We start from the raw sequence: 17,493 nt of genomic DNA on the forward strand, positions 1-17,493 counted from the left end.
GGCAGACTCTCAACCAGACGTGCCCCTCCACATCTTTTCATGGCTTTTTAAATTCATGAATAATATTCCATTCTTTGGAGTACTACAGTTAATTTATCTATTTACTTACTGAAGGGCATCTTGGTGGCTTCCAAGTTTTGGCAATTATGAATAAAGTTATCATACATATATGTGTGCAGGTTTTTGTGTGGACGTAAGTTTTCAGCTCCTTTGGGTAAATACCAAGGAGCACAGTTGCTGGATCATATGGTAAGAGTGTGTTTATTTTTATAAGAAACCACAAATTTTCATCCTAAGTGATTGCACCATCCTGCATCCCCACCAGCAATGATGAGAGTTCCTGTTGCTCCACATCCTCACCAGCGTTTGATGTTGTCAGTGTTCAGGATGTTGGCTACTTTTCTTTATTTTTGATAACTTAAAAAAAGTTAGATTCTTTTGGTTACCAGAATCATTTAAGGAAAAGAGTGTCCTTGTTAGGACAAACATGTACTAAAATTAGGGAGCCATGATTATTGGGACTGGTTACTTTCTTAGTGTTTCCCTCAAGAGCTAAGACATGATGGACGGAGGTGTGTGGGCTCCTTTCTGAAAGGCTGCTCCATCTCCTCTCAGTACCGGAAGGCCTGCGAGCCCACCCCTGCATGTCCAGCTGCTCCCCCTCTGAGCCTGTGCTCCTCCTGCTCTCTTTGGCTGGCTGTGTCACCTAACGCCTGCAGACTACATAGTGGTACCTTTTCAAACACAGCTTTCTCCACTAACTGCCTCCTGTCTTTTATACATCAGAGCTACAGCTCTCAAAAAAGTCAATGGTAAGGGCTCAGATATATATTTTTAAAATGCAAATCCGTAAGTTATTTTCACAGGAAGCATGGCCTGATTTGGGCCAGATACCCACACTGGTAGACAAGGAAGGCGAGAAAGGTCGTAGCTGGACTTTGGGCTGGGAGGTTTCCCAGAGGAAGGCATGTGGGCAGGAGGACATGGAAAAGAAGATCTCTGTTTCACTTTCACATGTGTTTTTTTGTGTTTAAAGAACCTATTTTCACCGTAGAGCATTATGATAAGACAAAACACAAATACAAAATACAACCACTACTTATACCTTACAGTTTTACAATTTGTCACTTAAAACTTCCTTGAAAGACCCCCTCTTGGCTGAGAGTAAAAAAGTGGATTAATGTAGTAAGAATGATATGGGCCCTGAAGATTTATCAGCTAAATATATAGGATATGCAAACTAACCTTCCAACTCCACTTTCCTCCTTTCTCAAACAGAAAAAGTAACAGTTCCCTCACAGAGATTTTGTGAGGATTAAATTATGTAACAAATATGAAAAGGCCTGCCATAATACATCACATGCCATGATTCCCCTTTTTCTTTTATTAATATTGCATAATTCCTTATACAAACTAAATTTTACACATTTTTGTAGAAATGAATAGAATATTAATTAATATTAGATTCTTACTCTTTTAATATTTGCAGATCTACAGCTCGGTGCTTTGTGTCCACCTAGAGAGGTGGGATAGGGAGGGTAGGAGGGAGACGCAAGAGGGAGTGGATATGGGCGTATATGTATACGTATAGCTGATTCACTTCGTTATACAGCAGAAACTAACACACCATTGTAAAGCAATGATACTCCAATAAAGATGTTAAAAAAATATATTTGCAGATCTATAATAATGAGGAACAAAGGAAAAGCAGTGTGATATATTCAGTTGAGACCATATAAATAAAAATTATAGCATGACTTTAAGTAATTGATAGTTTTTTCAGTGATTTTTAATATCTATGATCTCAGTACTGGAGGTGATATGCCATTATGTCTTTAAAGAGCTATAATTAATAATTTACAATGTGTAAAATCGAAACATTATGCACATATTATATCATTGTGTACTAATTATTATTTCTCCCAAATACCTTGCAGCTGTGTGTTTTCAAAATGGCTATTAGCATTCTGCAAGAATTGTTTTATAATAGTCAAAAAATCATTTCTGTTTCTTAATTACACATTTGCAAAACATCTGAATAAGGTACAGAGTGAGATTACAAACACAGATTTTGATTTAATGAGAATTTTAGGAGTGACCATATCAATTTGATTTACTGATATATTATTAATTTTAAACTATAGGTATCACAAAAATTCTCAATCAGAGAATTTAACATTTCTGCCCTGCTAGAATACATAAAGAAGAACTAAGCATTCTCTTATTGTATAGTATCCCTGTAAACAAATATTAATAAATGTTGTATGTTATAAAAATATATATGATAGACAAATCATTCATATTAAATATTATTAATTTAATAATGTTAATATTTATATATTTTAACCATTTTGTGTAAGCAAATAATAGTTATTAATTTAATAATGTTAATATTTATATATTTTAACTATCCTGTATAAGCAAATAATAGTTATTAATATATATTTGGTTGAATATTTATATATATTTAATATTTATTTAAATTAATTTAAATTTTAAAAATTATTTAATAACATGAATATATATGTAATGTGTGTATAAGTGAAAAAATAAATATATACATAAAGTATATGATACATGCTGACATCATTTATATTTACTGTATTAGAATGTACTTAAATACAAGCTTCTGAAATCACTTATAAACTATTATGATAAAAACTTTCTATGGGTACTCATTACTTAGATAATTAATATTTCCTATTTTTTAAATCTACTAATTGACAAATAAGGTTTTAGAATTTAAATGTATTACCTCTAAAATAAAATACTTAAATATCTGATATTTAAATATAAAGTAATTATATATGTATGTATAATCCTGAAATCAATTATACTGTACACTGACTTTGAGTTTTTTTTCCCCTTTTCTCTCATGTTTCAAGGTTATTAGACTAGTACTTTAGATCCTATGCAAAGTAGTAATATAAATTGACCTGGTCAAATGCTATCTTTACTGTTAGAAGACCATGAATAATTAGGCATCCTGCAAGACATCTCTGAGTAGACTCTAAAAATTATTCATGAATCCTAAGTCCAGAGTCCTTAAATTCTCACAAAGAGACTAGAGCAGAAGTGACAGGCTGTGAGACCTCAAGCTAAGGCAGCTTAGTCCCTGGGTGACGGTCAGTCTGCATTTGTGGGGGCCAGTGGAGGTCCGAGACATCTCTTTTGGGTTTTTGAGTGCTGCCAGGATACATCCAAGTAAACATCTTCAAGGACGGTATGGAATCAGACAGCCATAAGGACAACTCTCAGGGATCTTGTAAAAATTTCAGTGCTGTGAATTTATACTGATTTTGTACTAACGTATTCTTATATTTCATTTTATTTGGGTACCAAATAAACATCTTGGTTTAACTTGAAGATACATAAAGAAAATAATTCCTCTTTGAATATTTGCTGCCATGGTGATTTTAGCAGTTGGAGGATAATTATTAATGTTATAGCCCTTATAAGAAATCTACTTGTTTTTTGCCTCTGTCAGAAAAAAAAAAAAAAAAAAATCAATAAGAGGCAATGTTAAAGAAAAGTAAAAGCTTAATAGTGAGAGAATTTGGAGTATTTAAAATTACCTGGACCATAAGATCCCTGCAGGTAGTAGTTGAAATAATGTTAGAAAGACAGGTTTTGAATGCCGGCCAAATAGTCTTCATTTGTTGTAGAGTAGGGAATCATTAATAATTTCTTGAAAGAGTTTCTCAATAATGGATTTATTACATTAGAAGCTAAAATATGAGTTAAAAATAAATTACTGTAAACTAAGAGATAGTTTAAGACTATGGCCTTAGAATTGGAAATAAGAGAACATGAATAAAATCAAGATATGAAAATCATTATAGTAGGCATTCAATTTCTAGTGTGTTAAAAGTCAGAGAATTAAAATATGTAATGATAAAAGAGAGAGAGTCCAGACAAAAATGTCTGGCATTGTATTAAATTAAACACTTGGGAAAATCCAGCCTAGACTCTCACACACAAGGCCAGTTGTTTGTGGGCTGTTTCATTGTCCATCCATTAATCTGAGGTCCAAACAATGCAGATCAAAGCAATGTGTTTTTAACAACTTATTTCTATGTAAACTATCCATTTTAAACCCTAATGTTGCAATGAGAATTTATTATCAAAACGTCAACAGTTCTTGCTAACCTGTTTCTGTAAAGCTTGTCTATATGTGCAAAAACAAAAACAAAACCAGTGACTGGTAAAGACTGCAAATATTCAGTAGAAAGAGAAAAGTACCCAAAATTCTGTTAAGCATGTAAAAATGTCCCATGCGATGCCCTTTAAGTGAAAATAATCCTGTTATAGCTAAATGAAAGAAATTACTACAATATCAAAATGTTGTTGAACATTTAATCAAGTTACTAGTTTTTGAGGAAGGAGTAATACGGATGCTTCATCCTTGCAGAGATAAAACCTCTTGCAAATCAAAAAGGGGAAATGTATTAAAAAGTAGGTGTTGCTTTTCATTTCAGTACAGCCTCAGTCCATTAAATGTTGAAGGAACAAATATCAGTGTTGACTTATTTCAAACTGATCATAGCAGAAAAGCCTGAAGTTTACAGTATCCCCCAAACACATGCCTAGCATGGGTGTCTGTCATCTAAAGGTCATTGATAGAGTGGAGATATTGATATCAAGGAATTTCACCCAGAATGTGTTTTGTGTAACAACCTTCCTGACTGTTATGCAACTGGAAGCATATGTCACCTCTCTGAAGGTTTAAAATGATAAGAATTAGTCTCAAAAATTGATAGAGCTGAAACATGTCATTAGGTCTCTAAAGAAATAAATATCAACAGTAAAAATATGTTTTAATACAGCACAGGAGCAGTTTCACTAAAAAATGTGTGTCTTTAAATGTTTTCTATTTTGGATTAATATTTCAAAGGTATATAAACTAAATTTTATCATAAAAGAATGGCATCTTACATGGAAGATTTAATATTCAAGTCAATTCATTGTTCTAGTGCTCTGGAGGTGGCTCATGGCATCGTGTGGAAGGCCTGTGTATCTGGTCTTTTTACTGCAGGAAAACTACCACCAGATGGTATTTGAACTAAAGCCTTATGGTTAGGACCATATATTATATTCATTTTTAATATAAAAGGAATTTTATTATTAAGAATTTTAAAAAGTTATTTTTAAAAGCCTCACTTCAATTTACAAGCCCTTTAATATAAAATGTCTCATCAGCTTACTGCAGGAAATGTAAGCGAAGGAACCTGGACTTTGTAATCAATTGAATGGTAACTCTGTCCCCAGTTTCCTTTCCTGGAAAATGGGTTTAACGTTATCTCCTCATGGGATGGTTGTATGGATTCAGTTTAGAATGTGTGTAAATGATACTTGGAGTTTCTAGCCAAGAGTAAATGTTTAATTTTACATTATCTTCATCATCATCATCATCATCATCACTATTCTTAGCACTTCATTTACAATGATTTCTGATTGTTTCACTAATGTAAATGTTGTCTCCACTAATTTGTTTATGGTCTCCTTTACCATAGAAGTAGTTGTTTATACTTCTTTTGTGTTAGTTGCTTCCTTTGCTAGGGCACTAGTCTAGCTATATAATTCCTTAAAGCAAAAGTTCATTTTGAATTTGAATTGACAGTCACAAGACATGTCCTCAAAGAACAGGATAATTTTGTTACTGAACCACATTTGGGTCCACTCACCTGCACGCAGTAAAGCCAATCTACTGACACCAGGTTGTGGTGAAGGAAAATGCAGTGTTTGTTGCAGGGCACCAAGCAAGGAGTCCAGGCAGCTAGTGCTTAAAAGGCCCAAACTCCCTGAAGTCTTTCATGGAAAGGTTTTTAAAAACGGGGTGAGGGGAGGTGGGTTGTGGGATCCATGATCAGCTCGTGGACATTCTTCTGATTGGTTGGTGGTGAGGTAATCGGGAGTCAACATCATCAACCTTTTGGTTTCAACTGGTCTGGGGTCTATGTGCTTATGGGCAGCATGCAGTTAATTTCTCCCACCTGGTGGGGGTTTCGGTATCTGCAAAACAGCTCAAAGGACGTGGCTCAGAATATTTTTTATAACTCTTGAGGAGGAACTAAAAGTCCTTGACTTTGTTTAATGGCTAAAGTGTTACTAGTTTGTCTTGCTTGACCATTTTCCTTTCTTCCTGTGTTTTCTCACTTCTCTGATTAAATTTATTATTTGGAACTTGGGGAAGGTCTCGGAGGCCAAAGTTTTCTACAGACGGGAAGAAGGCAGAGGACATGGGGGGATCTGTCCAGGGAAGGCCCCATAGGCTCCTGCTTGGTTACAATTTGATGGGAGAAGCATGTTCCTTACTGCTCTACATATCTCATAAGAAACTTGTGAGGGTCTAATGAGATAGTGTGAATCAGCATGCTTTGAAAAAGTCACTTGATTATATATACATTAATATAATTTACACATTTTAAATCTAAATTCGTTCGAAGTCTTTTACAAACTGTCTAATTTATATCTGTTCATCCACTTGCATAATTTTACACCTTGCTTTACTGTCAATGATGGGTCATTTATCTGCCTATGGAATACTCCAGTTTTGATTTTAAACTCTAAGGTTTTGACTGCAGTTTCATATATTTATTAATATCTATGGCATATGTCCTGTGAGATTTGATATATAATTCCATAAAATTAGAGGTAAAATGATGTTAAGCCCAGTGATTCCTCTCTTGAAAATGTTTCTCTGAGGCATTGGGATCCTGCTTGAAACAGATGGATCTCCATGATTCTTTGCAACTTTAAAGCTTCAGTTTTCAGAGAAGTTAATTGCTCATGATGCTGATGGAATAGGTAGTTGGGATTTGTGGAGCTCATTGTTTACTTGTGCATAACCTGTTTGTCACCATATTTTTTCTGTCATCCCATTATAAGCCTATCTCTGTTTCAGAAAATCAGCCATATTTTACATACATCTCTCATCACTTTTTTGTTATCTTCTGCCATCTGCAAGCTGTTCAGACTTATCTGTTTCATTCTGTGCTCTAAAAAAATTCCAACTAAGTACCCTTTTTTGAATAAGTAGGCAACTTTGACATTACTTTAAAGAAGATCCAGAGTGTTTTGAGCTGATTTGCATGGGTACCTCCGATTTGTCATTTATTTTTAACTACTATTCCATGTGAGAAAAACAGAAAAGCAGAATAGAAATAGACCTTCCTAAGCCTTTAAGTTGTTTTTTAGACCAGCTTGGTACTCTAAAATAGTATAGTGAGAACCACACTAGTGTGGGTTACGTCTGATAGAAACAGTGATGGCCATTCAGCTTGAAGAAAATGGCTTCATTTGACACAGCAATGACTGTTTTGCTTGGGGGAATGTGGGAGTCACATAATTGATGGGGGCAGAAAAAATATGGTGGAAGTAAGATTCTGCATTGGGGTTTGAACTTTTATTAAAACTAGAATCTTTTTAGAAAATAAATTTTAGAGACCTTTTAGTAGATCGCTGAGTGCAGGTTGAGAAACCTGCCCTAGCACATGATACAGACTGTGAAACTATGGAGTTGGAGAAAAAAGCAGTAGAAATATCAGACTGATGGCAGTTGATTTGGTGGTAGGTCATTACTATCTATCTTTGCATTCAGCTATTTTTTTTTTAATTGGAGTATAGTTGCTTTACACAGTTGTGTTAGTTTCTACTGTACAGCAAAGTGAATCAGCCATACATATACATATATCACCTTTTTTTGGATTTCCTTCCCACTTAGGTCACCACAGAGCACCGAGTAGAGTTCCCTGTGCTATACAGTAGGTTCTCATTAGTTACCTTGTACATATTAGTGTATATATGTCAATCCCAATCTCCCAATTCATCCCACCCCCGCCTTCCCTCTTGGCATCCATATGTCTGTTCTCTACATCTGTGTCTCTATTTCTGCTTTGGAAATAAGATCGTCTATACCATTTTTCTAGATTCCACATATGTGCGTTAATATATGATATTTCTTTTTTTTTCTGACTTACTTCACGCTGTATGACAGTCTCTAGGTCCATCCATGTCTCTGCAAATGGCACAATTTCATTCCTTTTTATGGCTGACAGTTAATTTTTTATAGTGACACGTGACTCCCTCTCATTTCCTTTGGTGTTTATTCTATACATATTTTCTTTGTTGTGACCATGAAGATTACACATAAGATCCTAAATTTATGACAGTGTGTCTTAAATTGATACCAACTTAACCTTAATCACACACAAAAATCTACTCCTTTACAGTTTTTCCCAACTGCTATTTGTCACAATTATGTTCTCTATATTGTGTACCTATTAACATAGATTTGTAATTATTTTATGTATTTTTCTTTTAAATCCTATAAAAATTAAGAAGTGGAGCTGTAAATCAAAATTACAATAATAGTTTGGTTTTTTTTACTTTTTTCACATATTTGCCTTTACCAAAGAACTTTGTATTTTTATGTGGCTTTGAATTATTGTCCAGTGCCCCTTCATTTCAAGTTGAAAATGGACTCCTTTTAGAATTTTTTAATAGGGCAAGTCTAGTAGTAATTCACTCCTCAGCTTTTGTTTTTCTGGGAATGTTTTAATGTTTCTCTCATTTTTGAAAGATAGTTTTGCTGGCTATAGAATTCTTGGTTGACAGTGTTGTTTCTTTCAGCACTTAAGTGTATCACCCCACTGCCTTCTGGCCTAAAAGATTTCTGCTGAGAAATCAACTGATAGTTTTATTGAGGATCTCTTGTTTGTGATGAGTTGCTTTTCTCCTTCTGCTTTCAAGATTCTTTCCTTGTCTTTTGGTAGTTTGATTATGTGTCTCACTGTGAGTCTCTGAGTTTTTTCTACTTGGAGTTTATTGAGCTCCCTGGAAGTGTATATCTATGTCTTTTCTGAAATTTGAGAGGTGTACAACCATTATTTACTCAGATTCATATTTAAGATAGTTTTTAAAAAATCTTTGTCTAATAAGTCCAATTTGTGTATATCTTCGGGGACTAGTGCCAGGATTAATTTTGTTTCTTTGAATAGGCCATGTTCCCATATATTATTGCATGCCTTGTGATGTTTGTTAAAAAGTTGGCATTTCAAAGAGAGAGCCACCTTTCCCAGTCTTGCAGAGTGGTATGGGAGACTTCCACAAATGAGTGGGCCACTGAGCCTTGAGATCAGCCTGTGGTGAAGAAGTTAAGGTCTTCTCAGGTCTTAACTGCTCACATGTTCTGTCTGGGTCTGGGTATATGTTTGTGTGTTTCTCCCCCAGCTGCTTTAAAATATCCTGATTCCCCAAAGAGCCTCATTGGAGCCTCTTCTCAGGGTCTTTTGTGTTCTGCAGTATTGCTCTGCCTGTATCTCTTGCCCACACCTGCCCGCTTTTCTGCAGTCCCCACATAGTTTTTATAGCCAAGTGTCCACTGTTGTCTTATTGGCCTCCAGCTGCCATTCCCCAGCCTATGCCTGACTCAGGCAAGGCAGGAACTAGTCCTTCAACACTGGACTCACTCACAGGCCAGAACACTGTAAACAAGTTCCTCTTTGGTCCTCCTTCTCTGGTAGGGAACCAGGAAATGGGCCCCTTCCTCTCACCAGTGCCATGTCAGGGAAGGTGTGGGACAAAAGCATGTAAAAATTCCCTGAAATTTACCACTATTATGAACGTGGCTTTTTCTTCATTGGACATTTGCCAGTTGCTGTAGATCTTTGATTAGTTTTCAGGGTTCCTACAAAGTTATTTAGCCCGTAGTTATTTATCTGATGTTTCAATGGGGGAAGGAGGCCTGGAGCTTCTATTCCACCATCTTCTCATTTCACTGCCGAACTTGCTGGATTATTTTTTTCAATTGAGAACATTGAATACTTAGGAAAGAAAATTTTATATTGTGGTAAGATTGGTATTTAATGAAGGGTTATATCCATATCACAGTTTCATCCTAATTTAGCAATAAAAACTAAATCTTGCTATAATTATTAGTGCATTTTTATGCATAGTTTTAATTAAATGCTTAAGGATTTCAATATCTACCCAGACTCTTTTTTCCTTCTTATGGTATTATTCAAAATATATGTCAACATATTTATATTTGTAAGAATGCTTTTCAGGTGCAAATAATAAAATCATGTATTCAAATGAGTTTGAATTGTAGGAAATATATGAATCATCCAACAGGATATTCAGAGCTAGTGTAGGTTTCTGAGTTGGTCAATGTTTCTGTCTCAACTATGATATCAGGGGCCCTGGTTCTTGCTCAGTCTCTTCTATTCATGCTGTTGCCTCCATCTTTGAACTGTAGCAAGATGGTACCAACAGTTACACATTTGAAATTCAAACATGGTAAGGTCCAGAGTGAAAAAGAGATGATCTCTATGAGCTAACAGGAACGTCTCCCCAGAAACACTCCTGCTGGCTTCCTCTCAAGCATCATTGAACTGAATTGAGTCACAACCACCGTTGAACAAATTTCTGGAAAGAAAGAGGGAATTGCCTTGTTTGGATTACACTAATTAGATAGAGTGGGATAGTTATTGGAGTAGCAGCCACTCTAACAAGCAAATGAATCCTTTAAAAACTATTCTGACTGTGCAACATCCCAGCAGGTGGGAAGGCTCTTCATAAAACAGATTCAAAAAAAAAAAATCACATCTGCACAAGAAGACCATTACTTTTTTTACTTCAATGATAAGCATGCTTGAGGTTTAAAAGCTAATAGGTAATTTTATTTAAAATATCTCTTGTATAGATCTTTTTTTTTGAATTTTTGAGTTTTATTTATATATATATATATTTTATACAGCAGGTTCTTGTATAGATCTTAATAGATAATTAACGTCTCCATTTCACCATGGGAATGAATGAAAGCTTTCTTCTATATAAGCTACGGTATTTATGGCATGGTGCTCTTTTTTCCCATCATGCTATTAATTGTAACATATCATAAAGGTGATCATAATGAGAAAATGTTTTAAAATTAAATTTAGACTTCTTTAGTAGAGGAAAGAGTTTCAACCAAAGGCTGTTGGCATCCTGGGTAAGAAGTCTGTTTTTCAGGAATAAGAATAGATTTATCTTAATCTAGCTAAATTATCTTAATTCTTAAAGAAATCACATGTTAAGGCATCAGCATTTAAGAAACAAATCTACCTAATGTAAATTTATTATCTGGATATTTTCTGAACAGCTACATGAAAATGTAATAATGTTTCTTTCTATTACAGTAACTCAAGGAGGTGTTGCTTTGGTCTCTGACATGTGTCCAGATCCTGGGATTCCAGAAAACGGCAGAAGAACGGGTTCGGACTTCAGGTAGGAGATAACAATAACAATAACATGTTATTTTCTAACACATATATAATTTCATCTTGTAGTTTTAATTCTTTTTCCTTTTGATTTAAAGATACAATTTCTCAGTTTTTATGCATCTATAATATCTGTAGAATTCTAAAACATATTGTGCTGAAAAATTCCAGTTACTCCAGAGTTTGTACCTTTCAGTATATAAGCCATTATTAAAAATTTAACTCTATATGGATATGATCAAAATTTGTCTCCAGGGGTTTTATTCTGTTTTTAATTTGCTACCTTCCCATATTCGAATGCATTTTTGTTAGTGTTTTAAAAAATAGATGGTACAAAAATTTAACTATAGCCTCATAATTATTTCATTAAATAAACTTTTATAATAATGAAGGTGAGTGGCAGTCAATGCAATTTATGACAGAAGATGTTATGATTCATTTTACTAGATTATGATTACTAGAGAATGCTTTATAGTTGTTACATTATGAATGTAGTAGTGATTATAATAGTGATTTTTTTTCTAGATTTTTGCATTCCTTTCAGTTAGTTCAAGAAATTGAACATTTTCCAACTTATAAGATGGATACTAGTATTAGGAGTAAGCTGCAAAATCAAAGAGTAAAGGGGAGCAAGAAATATGTTTTTCTTTCTTATAATCTCACTATTTTTGAGAAAGAAACAAGAAAAGATGTTTGTAGAGTTTAGCCTACTAAAGTGAGCTGAAAATTGAAAGAAAGTAGTGATACTATTAGAGAAGGAAGAAGAAATGTTACTCAGTGAAATTGGAGTAGCAGTGTCTTTTTTTAAAGGATAGAAAAATAATAAAATTATCTGTAGGGTGGCTGTAATGAAGTAGGTAAAATGATATATAATTTTTTTACATGGAAAGGAAACAAAAGTGTATAGCTGTGCTACTGAAATACTTTTGACTTCATAGTAGTGTCTGTCATGTTGCAAATGGAATAGACAATTGGAATGTTTGCAGTTTAAATATCACAAACTTTGAGTGTACATTAAGGTGTTAGTATCTTAGTTGAAGTTCCTTTGGAGCAGAGCCTGAGATGGGGACTCTTATTCAAGTGGTTTTCGGAAAAGTGACCTCTGGTTATGGGGAACAAAGCAGGGTAGAATCAGAGTAGAAAGCTGAGCAGGAAGTTGATTTTAACTGGAGATTAGCTTCAGTCTCAATCTATGGGGAATTTCAGGGAACAAATAGTTTACATTTTAGACCCACCACCCTTGCCTTTCATCATTGGCTTCCTCCATTCCGCTCAAGGAAGTTCCCCAGGGCAAGAGTGATTATGAGTAGTTATTAGCACCCCAGGGGGTTTGTTGTGTCCAGTGAGTGTGGTGGTCAGCTAAGAAAGAAAACTACTGATTTCAAATGTAAAGTAGCTGTCAGTTGAAGGCATTCAAGAATTTGATCTCCTTTAAAATGATGCAAATAGATGAAATTTACACATTCTTGGCTAGAACCCGTGGAGCTTTCTGTCCTGTGTATTCCTTTCTTATCTCAAAAGTCAGCTCCTACCAGAAAGTGTTCTTCAAACCTTGCTTCCCAAAAGCCTTACAGATCCCTCCATTAGAGTTACAGCAGTGACTCTGCATTATGCATTTTGCACATCCATTTCTTCCACCCAACTTAAGCTTCTGCAGGACAGGGATAGTATCTTGTTGTCTCTGCCTCATCAGTGACTGGAATAGTGCCTGGTGCAAAGGAACTCAAAGGGTGTTTGTCAAAGGCACTTGTGTATGAGGAGATTGCCCATCCAGCACTCTGTCATCCCTGAAACTCAGAAACCTCCTTGGTCTGTGTGGCAGAGCTCTGTTTTAAAACAAAGCAAATTAAATTTTGTCTGACTGTGCAAACTGTTCAAATTGCATCGTATGGTAAAGAGAGCCAGAGAAACTGTTTAATCTTCAAAAGTTAGCAAGGAATTCAGAAACATTCAGGGCCAGTATCTGTTTAACAGGAGGGCAAGAAAAGAAGATTTTATTAGTATCTGAGGTGAATATGCTGGCCTTTACTCTATCTCATTCTTATAACAGCCTTATTCCTGCAGCTGTTTAACTCAGGATAAGCATTGGCCATTGGGGCTGTGTTGATGTGTCTGGGGGGAAATCCAGCTGGGTGTGTGCATGACGAGTCAAGAAAGGGACAGAGTATCTCAGCTGAGACTTTCAATCTTTCACTTTCTTAGTTTTCTGGGGAATCTCTATGCGGTTTACATGTCTCCAAGTTTATGGCAATTGAATAATATAATATAAAGATCAAATTTTCTTAAAATTACATTAAAATGTAAATATTATTATCTTGCCATCTATGAGTGTACAGTGTGTGTATACCTATATGTATATATACAGAACTGTGATAAGCTAGTTTTAGGAACTTTTTTTATAGTTCCTACAACTTTTTTTTCATAGGACTTTCTTCCTAGATGATCCTGTCAACTGCAAATAAAGACAGTTTTATTTTTTCTTTTCAATCTGAATGTATTTTATTTATTTTTCTTTCCTGGAGGAACTGTCTAGGACCTATATTACAAGGTTGAATAGAATTGGTGAGACATTCTTGACTTATTCGTGATCTTAGCGGGAGAGCGTTCTGATTTTCATCATTATGGAAAGGTACCTTAGGCCCATTAGTTGAAATGACATGTGGATGTGCCTAGCATATGATAAGCTCACTGTAAACGTTCATGTTTTAAACAGAGAAAGGGGATGTTCTTAACTGTTTAAAGTCTTTTTGAGACTGGTTTTAATGAAAGGCAATTCAGTTCTTTCTAAATTCTTATAATCAAAATGAATGACTAACATATAATCCAAACTAATAACCAACATTGTCAAGATGAGTGGATGGAATTCATTTGTAGTTAGCACTGTAATTATGTGTAATTTGGGGCAGTTTTTGTTTGAAAAGAGTATACTTTATTAGGTTGGTAAAATATTCCTCATCTGATTTTATTTATACTATTATTCTTGTTTCTTTGGAAATCTTTTGTTTTCCCTAGAAAATCTAAATATTCATTCCAGTATTATCTATAAAGAATTCTAAATAAATGAAGCCTAAAATACAAAGCTTTCTTATTTGAATTTAGATCAGTCCATGGACAATTTTCTGACAATTTTCTTCACCATCAGTTGCTCTCTTAAAGACAGAGTGTATTCATTAGAACTGAATATTAATGAATAGATTGATGGAGCAATTCAAATACAAATATATAAGGGATGGAGTTGGAGTAGAGATTGAGAGTTTATGGATGGATACTGGCATTTATTATTCATCTGTTTCCTATGCTAGTAGGATATATAGCCTGTGTACAGGCAGATATAATTATTCCCATTTTGCAAATACAGCTGTTGAAATTCAGAATTTCAACATAATAAGGTATCCAATCATGGTTAGAGCTGAGATTTGAAACTGGGTCTTATTGACCTCAAACTTTATAATAAGGTTTGACTTTAGTGGTTTGTAATAAGGAAAATGACAATGATTAAATGGTTTCACACCTATCATGCAGGACCCCTGGAGAGAGGTGTGCAGTGTGTGGACATCACAAAGCAGCCAAGTGAGGAGTCAAGATACGGTTGAAATCCGACCTTGAGGCCCAGTGTTCAAAGCCATGCCTTTCAGCCTGGGGTTGCCTCTCCTCAGCACGAGGGATAACTTGTCCTAACTGATTACTGAGAGGGGTGTCTCATTCTGATTGGCTAGCAGCAGCCATGCTACTCACTGCGAGACCTTACACTTTTCTTCATATATATTAGATAAATATTATATATTTATATAAACACTACATACATTCACATGTTACAGATTCTTTATGTACATTTAGAATCCTAAGATGTATCATTAAAATCTTTTATCGTATGTAATATGTAATAGGGACCTCCCGATGTCTCTCCTTTTCTTTCATATGAACTTCCCTCAGTAACCTTCATAGCCAAACCCCATTTAGCAGCAACCCTAGACTTAGATGAGCTGCAGTACCTATCCTAAAACTCCCTCCTCTTCAGACTAGCCACTGTACCCTCAGGGTCTGTCTTCCTGCTTTCCATCCCCAGTCACATTCTTCACCAAGGATGGTTTTCCTTCCTGCCCCACCTACACCACCCATGATGGTTATTCTCAGTTGTTCTCATGATGGTTGTTCTCAGAGACACAAGTAGGGTAGGGCAGGCTAGTACAGAACAGATGAGCAGCCTGGAGAGGCCAACTTGGGAAGTACTGGCAGATGCTCCATGGTCCTCCCTAGGATTTATTTTTATTAGGTGCTGTGTATCCCAGTCTTCTCTGCCCTTCTCCACCTGCACAGGTGGCTTCTATTTGCAGGACATTCCTGCCTTGCTTCATCCCATTATTTCAACTTTTCCCAGCACTTTTGTGTTTGTGACACCCATTTATGTTTCTATCATCTTAGACTCATCTTAGAATGATAGAAACATATATTTATGTTAGATGTGTGTTTCTGTCATGTTAGATCATGAGGTCCTGAAGGAAAGAGGAAGGATTATTTATTTTATTTCTCATTACTGTGCCCACCACAGGGTAGACACTATTTTTTTGTTGAATTGCATTAAATTGAAGCTAACAAGCCTATCCCTAGGGATGTACCATCATAGCCTCATTAGTACTCCGCTAAACCAATTACGTTTTAACACCCTTGGTCAGAGAATAGATCAATGACATTTTCTTAAAACATGACCTGTGCTCAAAATGGAATTTGGGAGTTGAAAGAGTGATAGTTACGACTTCATAACTAAATATTTAACTTATATTATTGACACTTGTATATCACCATTCAAGTTAATAACTTTTGTTGCTATGTCTTAGACCCCCTTTTTTCCCCAAGGCATCTTGCATAATACACTTTATGAAGTTAAGAGGTGCCAGGTGGAAGGAGAAACTGAGGTACATAATGGAAAACTACACAATCAGTGAGAAACAGAAAAAAATCTATAACCCAAGTCTCTTGATAAACTGATGCTCATTTCTGCTAATTCCCACCTTCAACTGTGTTCTTTTTCTTGTGACACAATGATGATTTTATTATGTACATCTATTAAAATATTGCTGTGGTGCGTTTTATTACTTCTCTGTTGTAGTTCAGTCTCAGTGACAACAGAGCTACCTGCCTCTTCTTACGTGAAAATATTTAAGAACTGTACTTAGAGATTGTGTATAAACCAGGAAATAAGTATGGTGTTATTTTCCTTAAGAATTGATTTTAAGTTCTTTCATTGAATTATTTTTTAAATGATGGAGGAATGAGGGAAACACGGGTAAATTGTAAGCTACTGAAGGCTTTATTGTTGCTACGTTCAGGGTGTCAGTGAGAGAACATAGTCTTCTCCGTGGATGGGGAGAATGGTGGAGAGGTATCTGGGTGGGGAGGGGGCTCTCCTTCCCTCCATCATGTACATACACCTGCTTTCTTGGCTTGTTGGAATGTTTTTCTTGATTTCTATTTTTTTCCACTTGCTATAATGGAAAAATTGAATTATACTTTAAAGTTGGAGCAGATGTATCAATTGAAATTCTGATATTAGAACTGATTAATATCAGTTCTCCCCTTTAGCTCTTTATTTCTATGATTCTATTTATTTATGTTTTCCATGATGTGTTGATACTGTCCATCCTCACAATATATAATAATAGCATAAGAGATATTTTACTAAATGCTGATCGTGGATGACCCAGATCTTATAATGATCCAGCCTTCCCTTCCTTCCAGTCTTGGCGCCAGTGCCTCTTCCTGAACATAGTCTCTGAAACACACTTTTCATTCACACCCCTCACTCCCTCTATGCTTTCCTTGCTTTACTTTTGCTTCCCAGCACTGAGCAGGACCCAAGATACTATACCTGCCTGTGTTTACAGTGTTAACTCACTACACATAACACAGGTTTATGCTCTTTGTCCCACAGACATGTAAGCTCTGTAAGGAGTGGACTTGGTTCTGTTCATTGTTTCATTCCCAGTGCCCAGCGTAGTTCTCAGCTCATAGCGAGTGTTCAGTAAATATTTCTTAAGTCATTTCCTTCTATTTTATATAAGAAATGCATGTATATTTACATATTGTAAGGCAATGGTAAGTGTTGTTTTGATATGCAAAATTTTGATTTACAGGTAAATTTTCAGGAATATAATTATTACAGAGAAATAAGCTACTAGTTTTTTCTTTATTCTGTATTAGGCACTGAATCCCTACTATTTGCTAGATAGTTTGT

The 17,493-nt window shown here is 35.3% G+C and overlaps 1 protein-coding gene across 1 annotated transcript in view; it reads left to right on the plus strand.

The window, feature by feature from the left end:
- The window catches only part of CSMD1 (CUB and Sushi multiple domains 1), a 1,488,158-nt gene that overhangs the window by 984,405 nt on the left and 486,260 nt on the right, over window positions 1-17,493 (plus strand). Inside the window, exon 9 of the mRNA XM_027123007.1 lies at window positions 11,181-11,268. Coding sequence (XP_026978808.1) covers window positions 11,181-11,268 — 88 coding nt within the window. The remainder of the gene's footprint in view (window positions 1-11,180; window positions 11,269-17,493) is intronic.

Source organism: Aethalodelphis obliquidens, unplaced genomic scaffold (assembly GCF_003676395.1).
Source record: "Aethalodelphis obliquidens isolate GAN/ISIS:26980383/991018 unplaced genomic scaffold, ASM367639v1 scaffold25, whole genome shotgun sequence".
Lineage (NCBI taxonomy): Eukaryota > Metazoa > Chordata > Mammalia > Artiodactyla > Delphinidae > Aethalodelphis > Aethalodelphis obliquidens.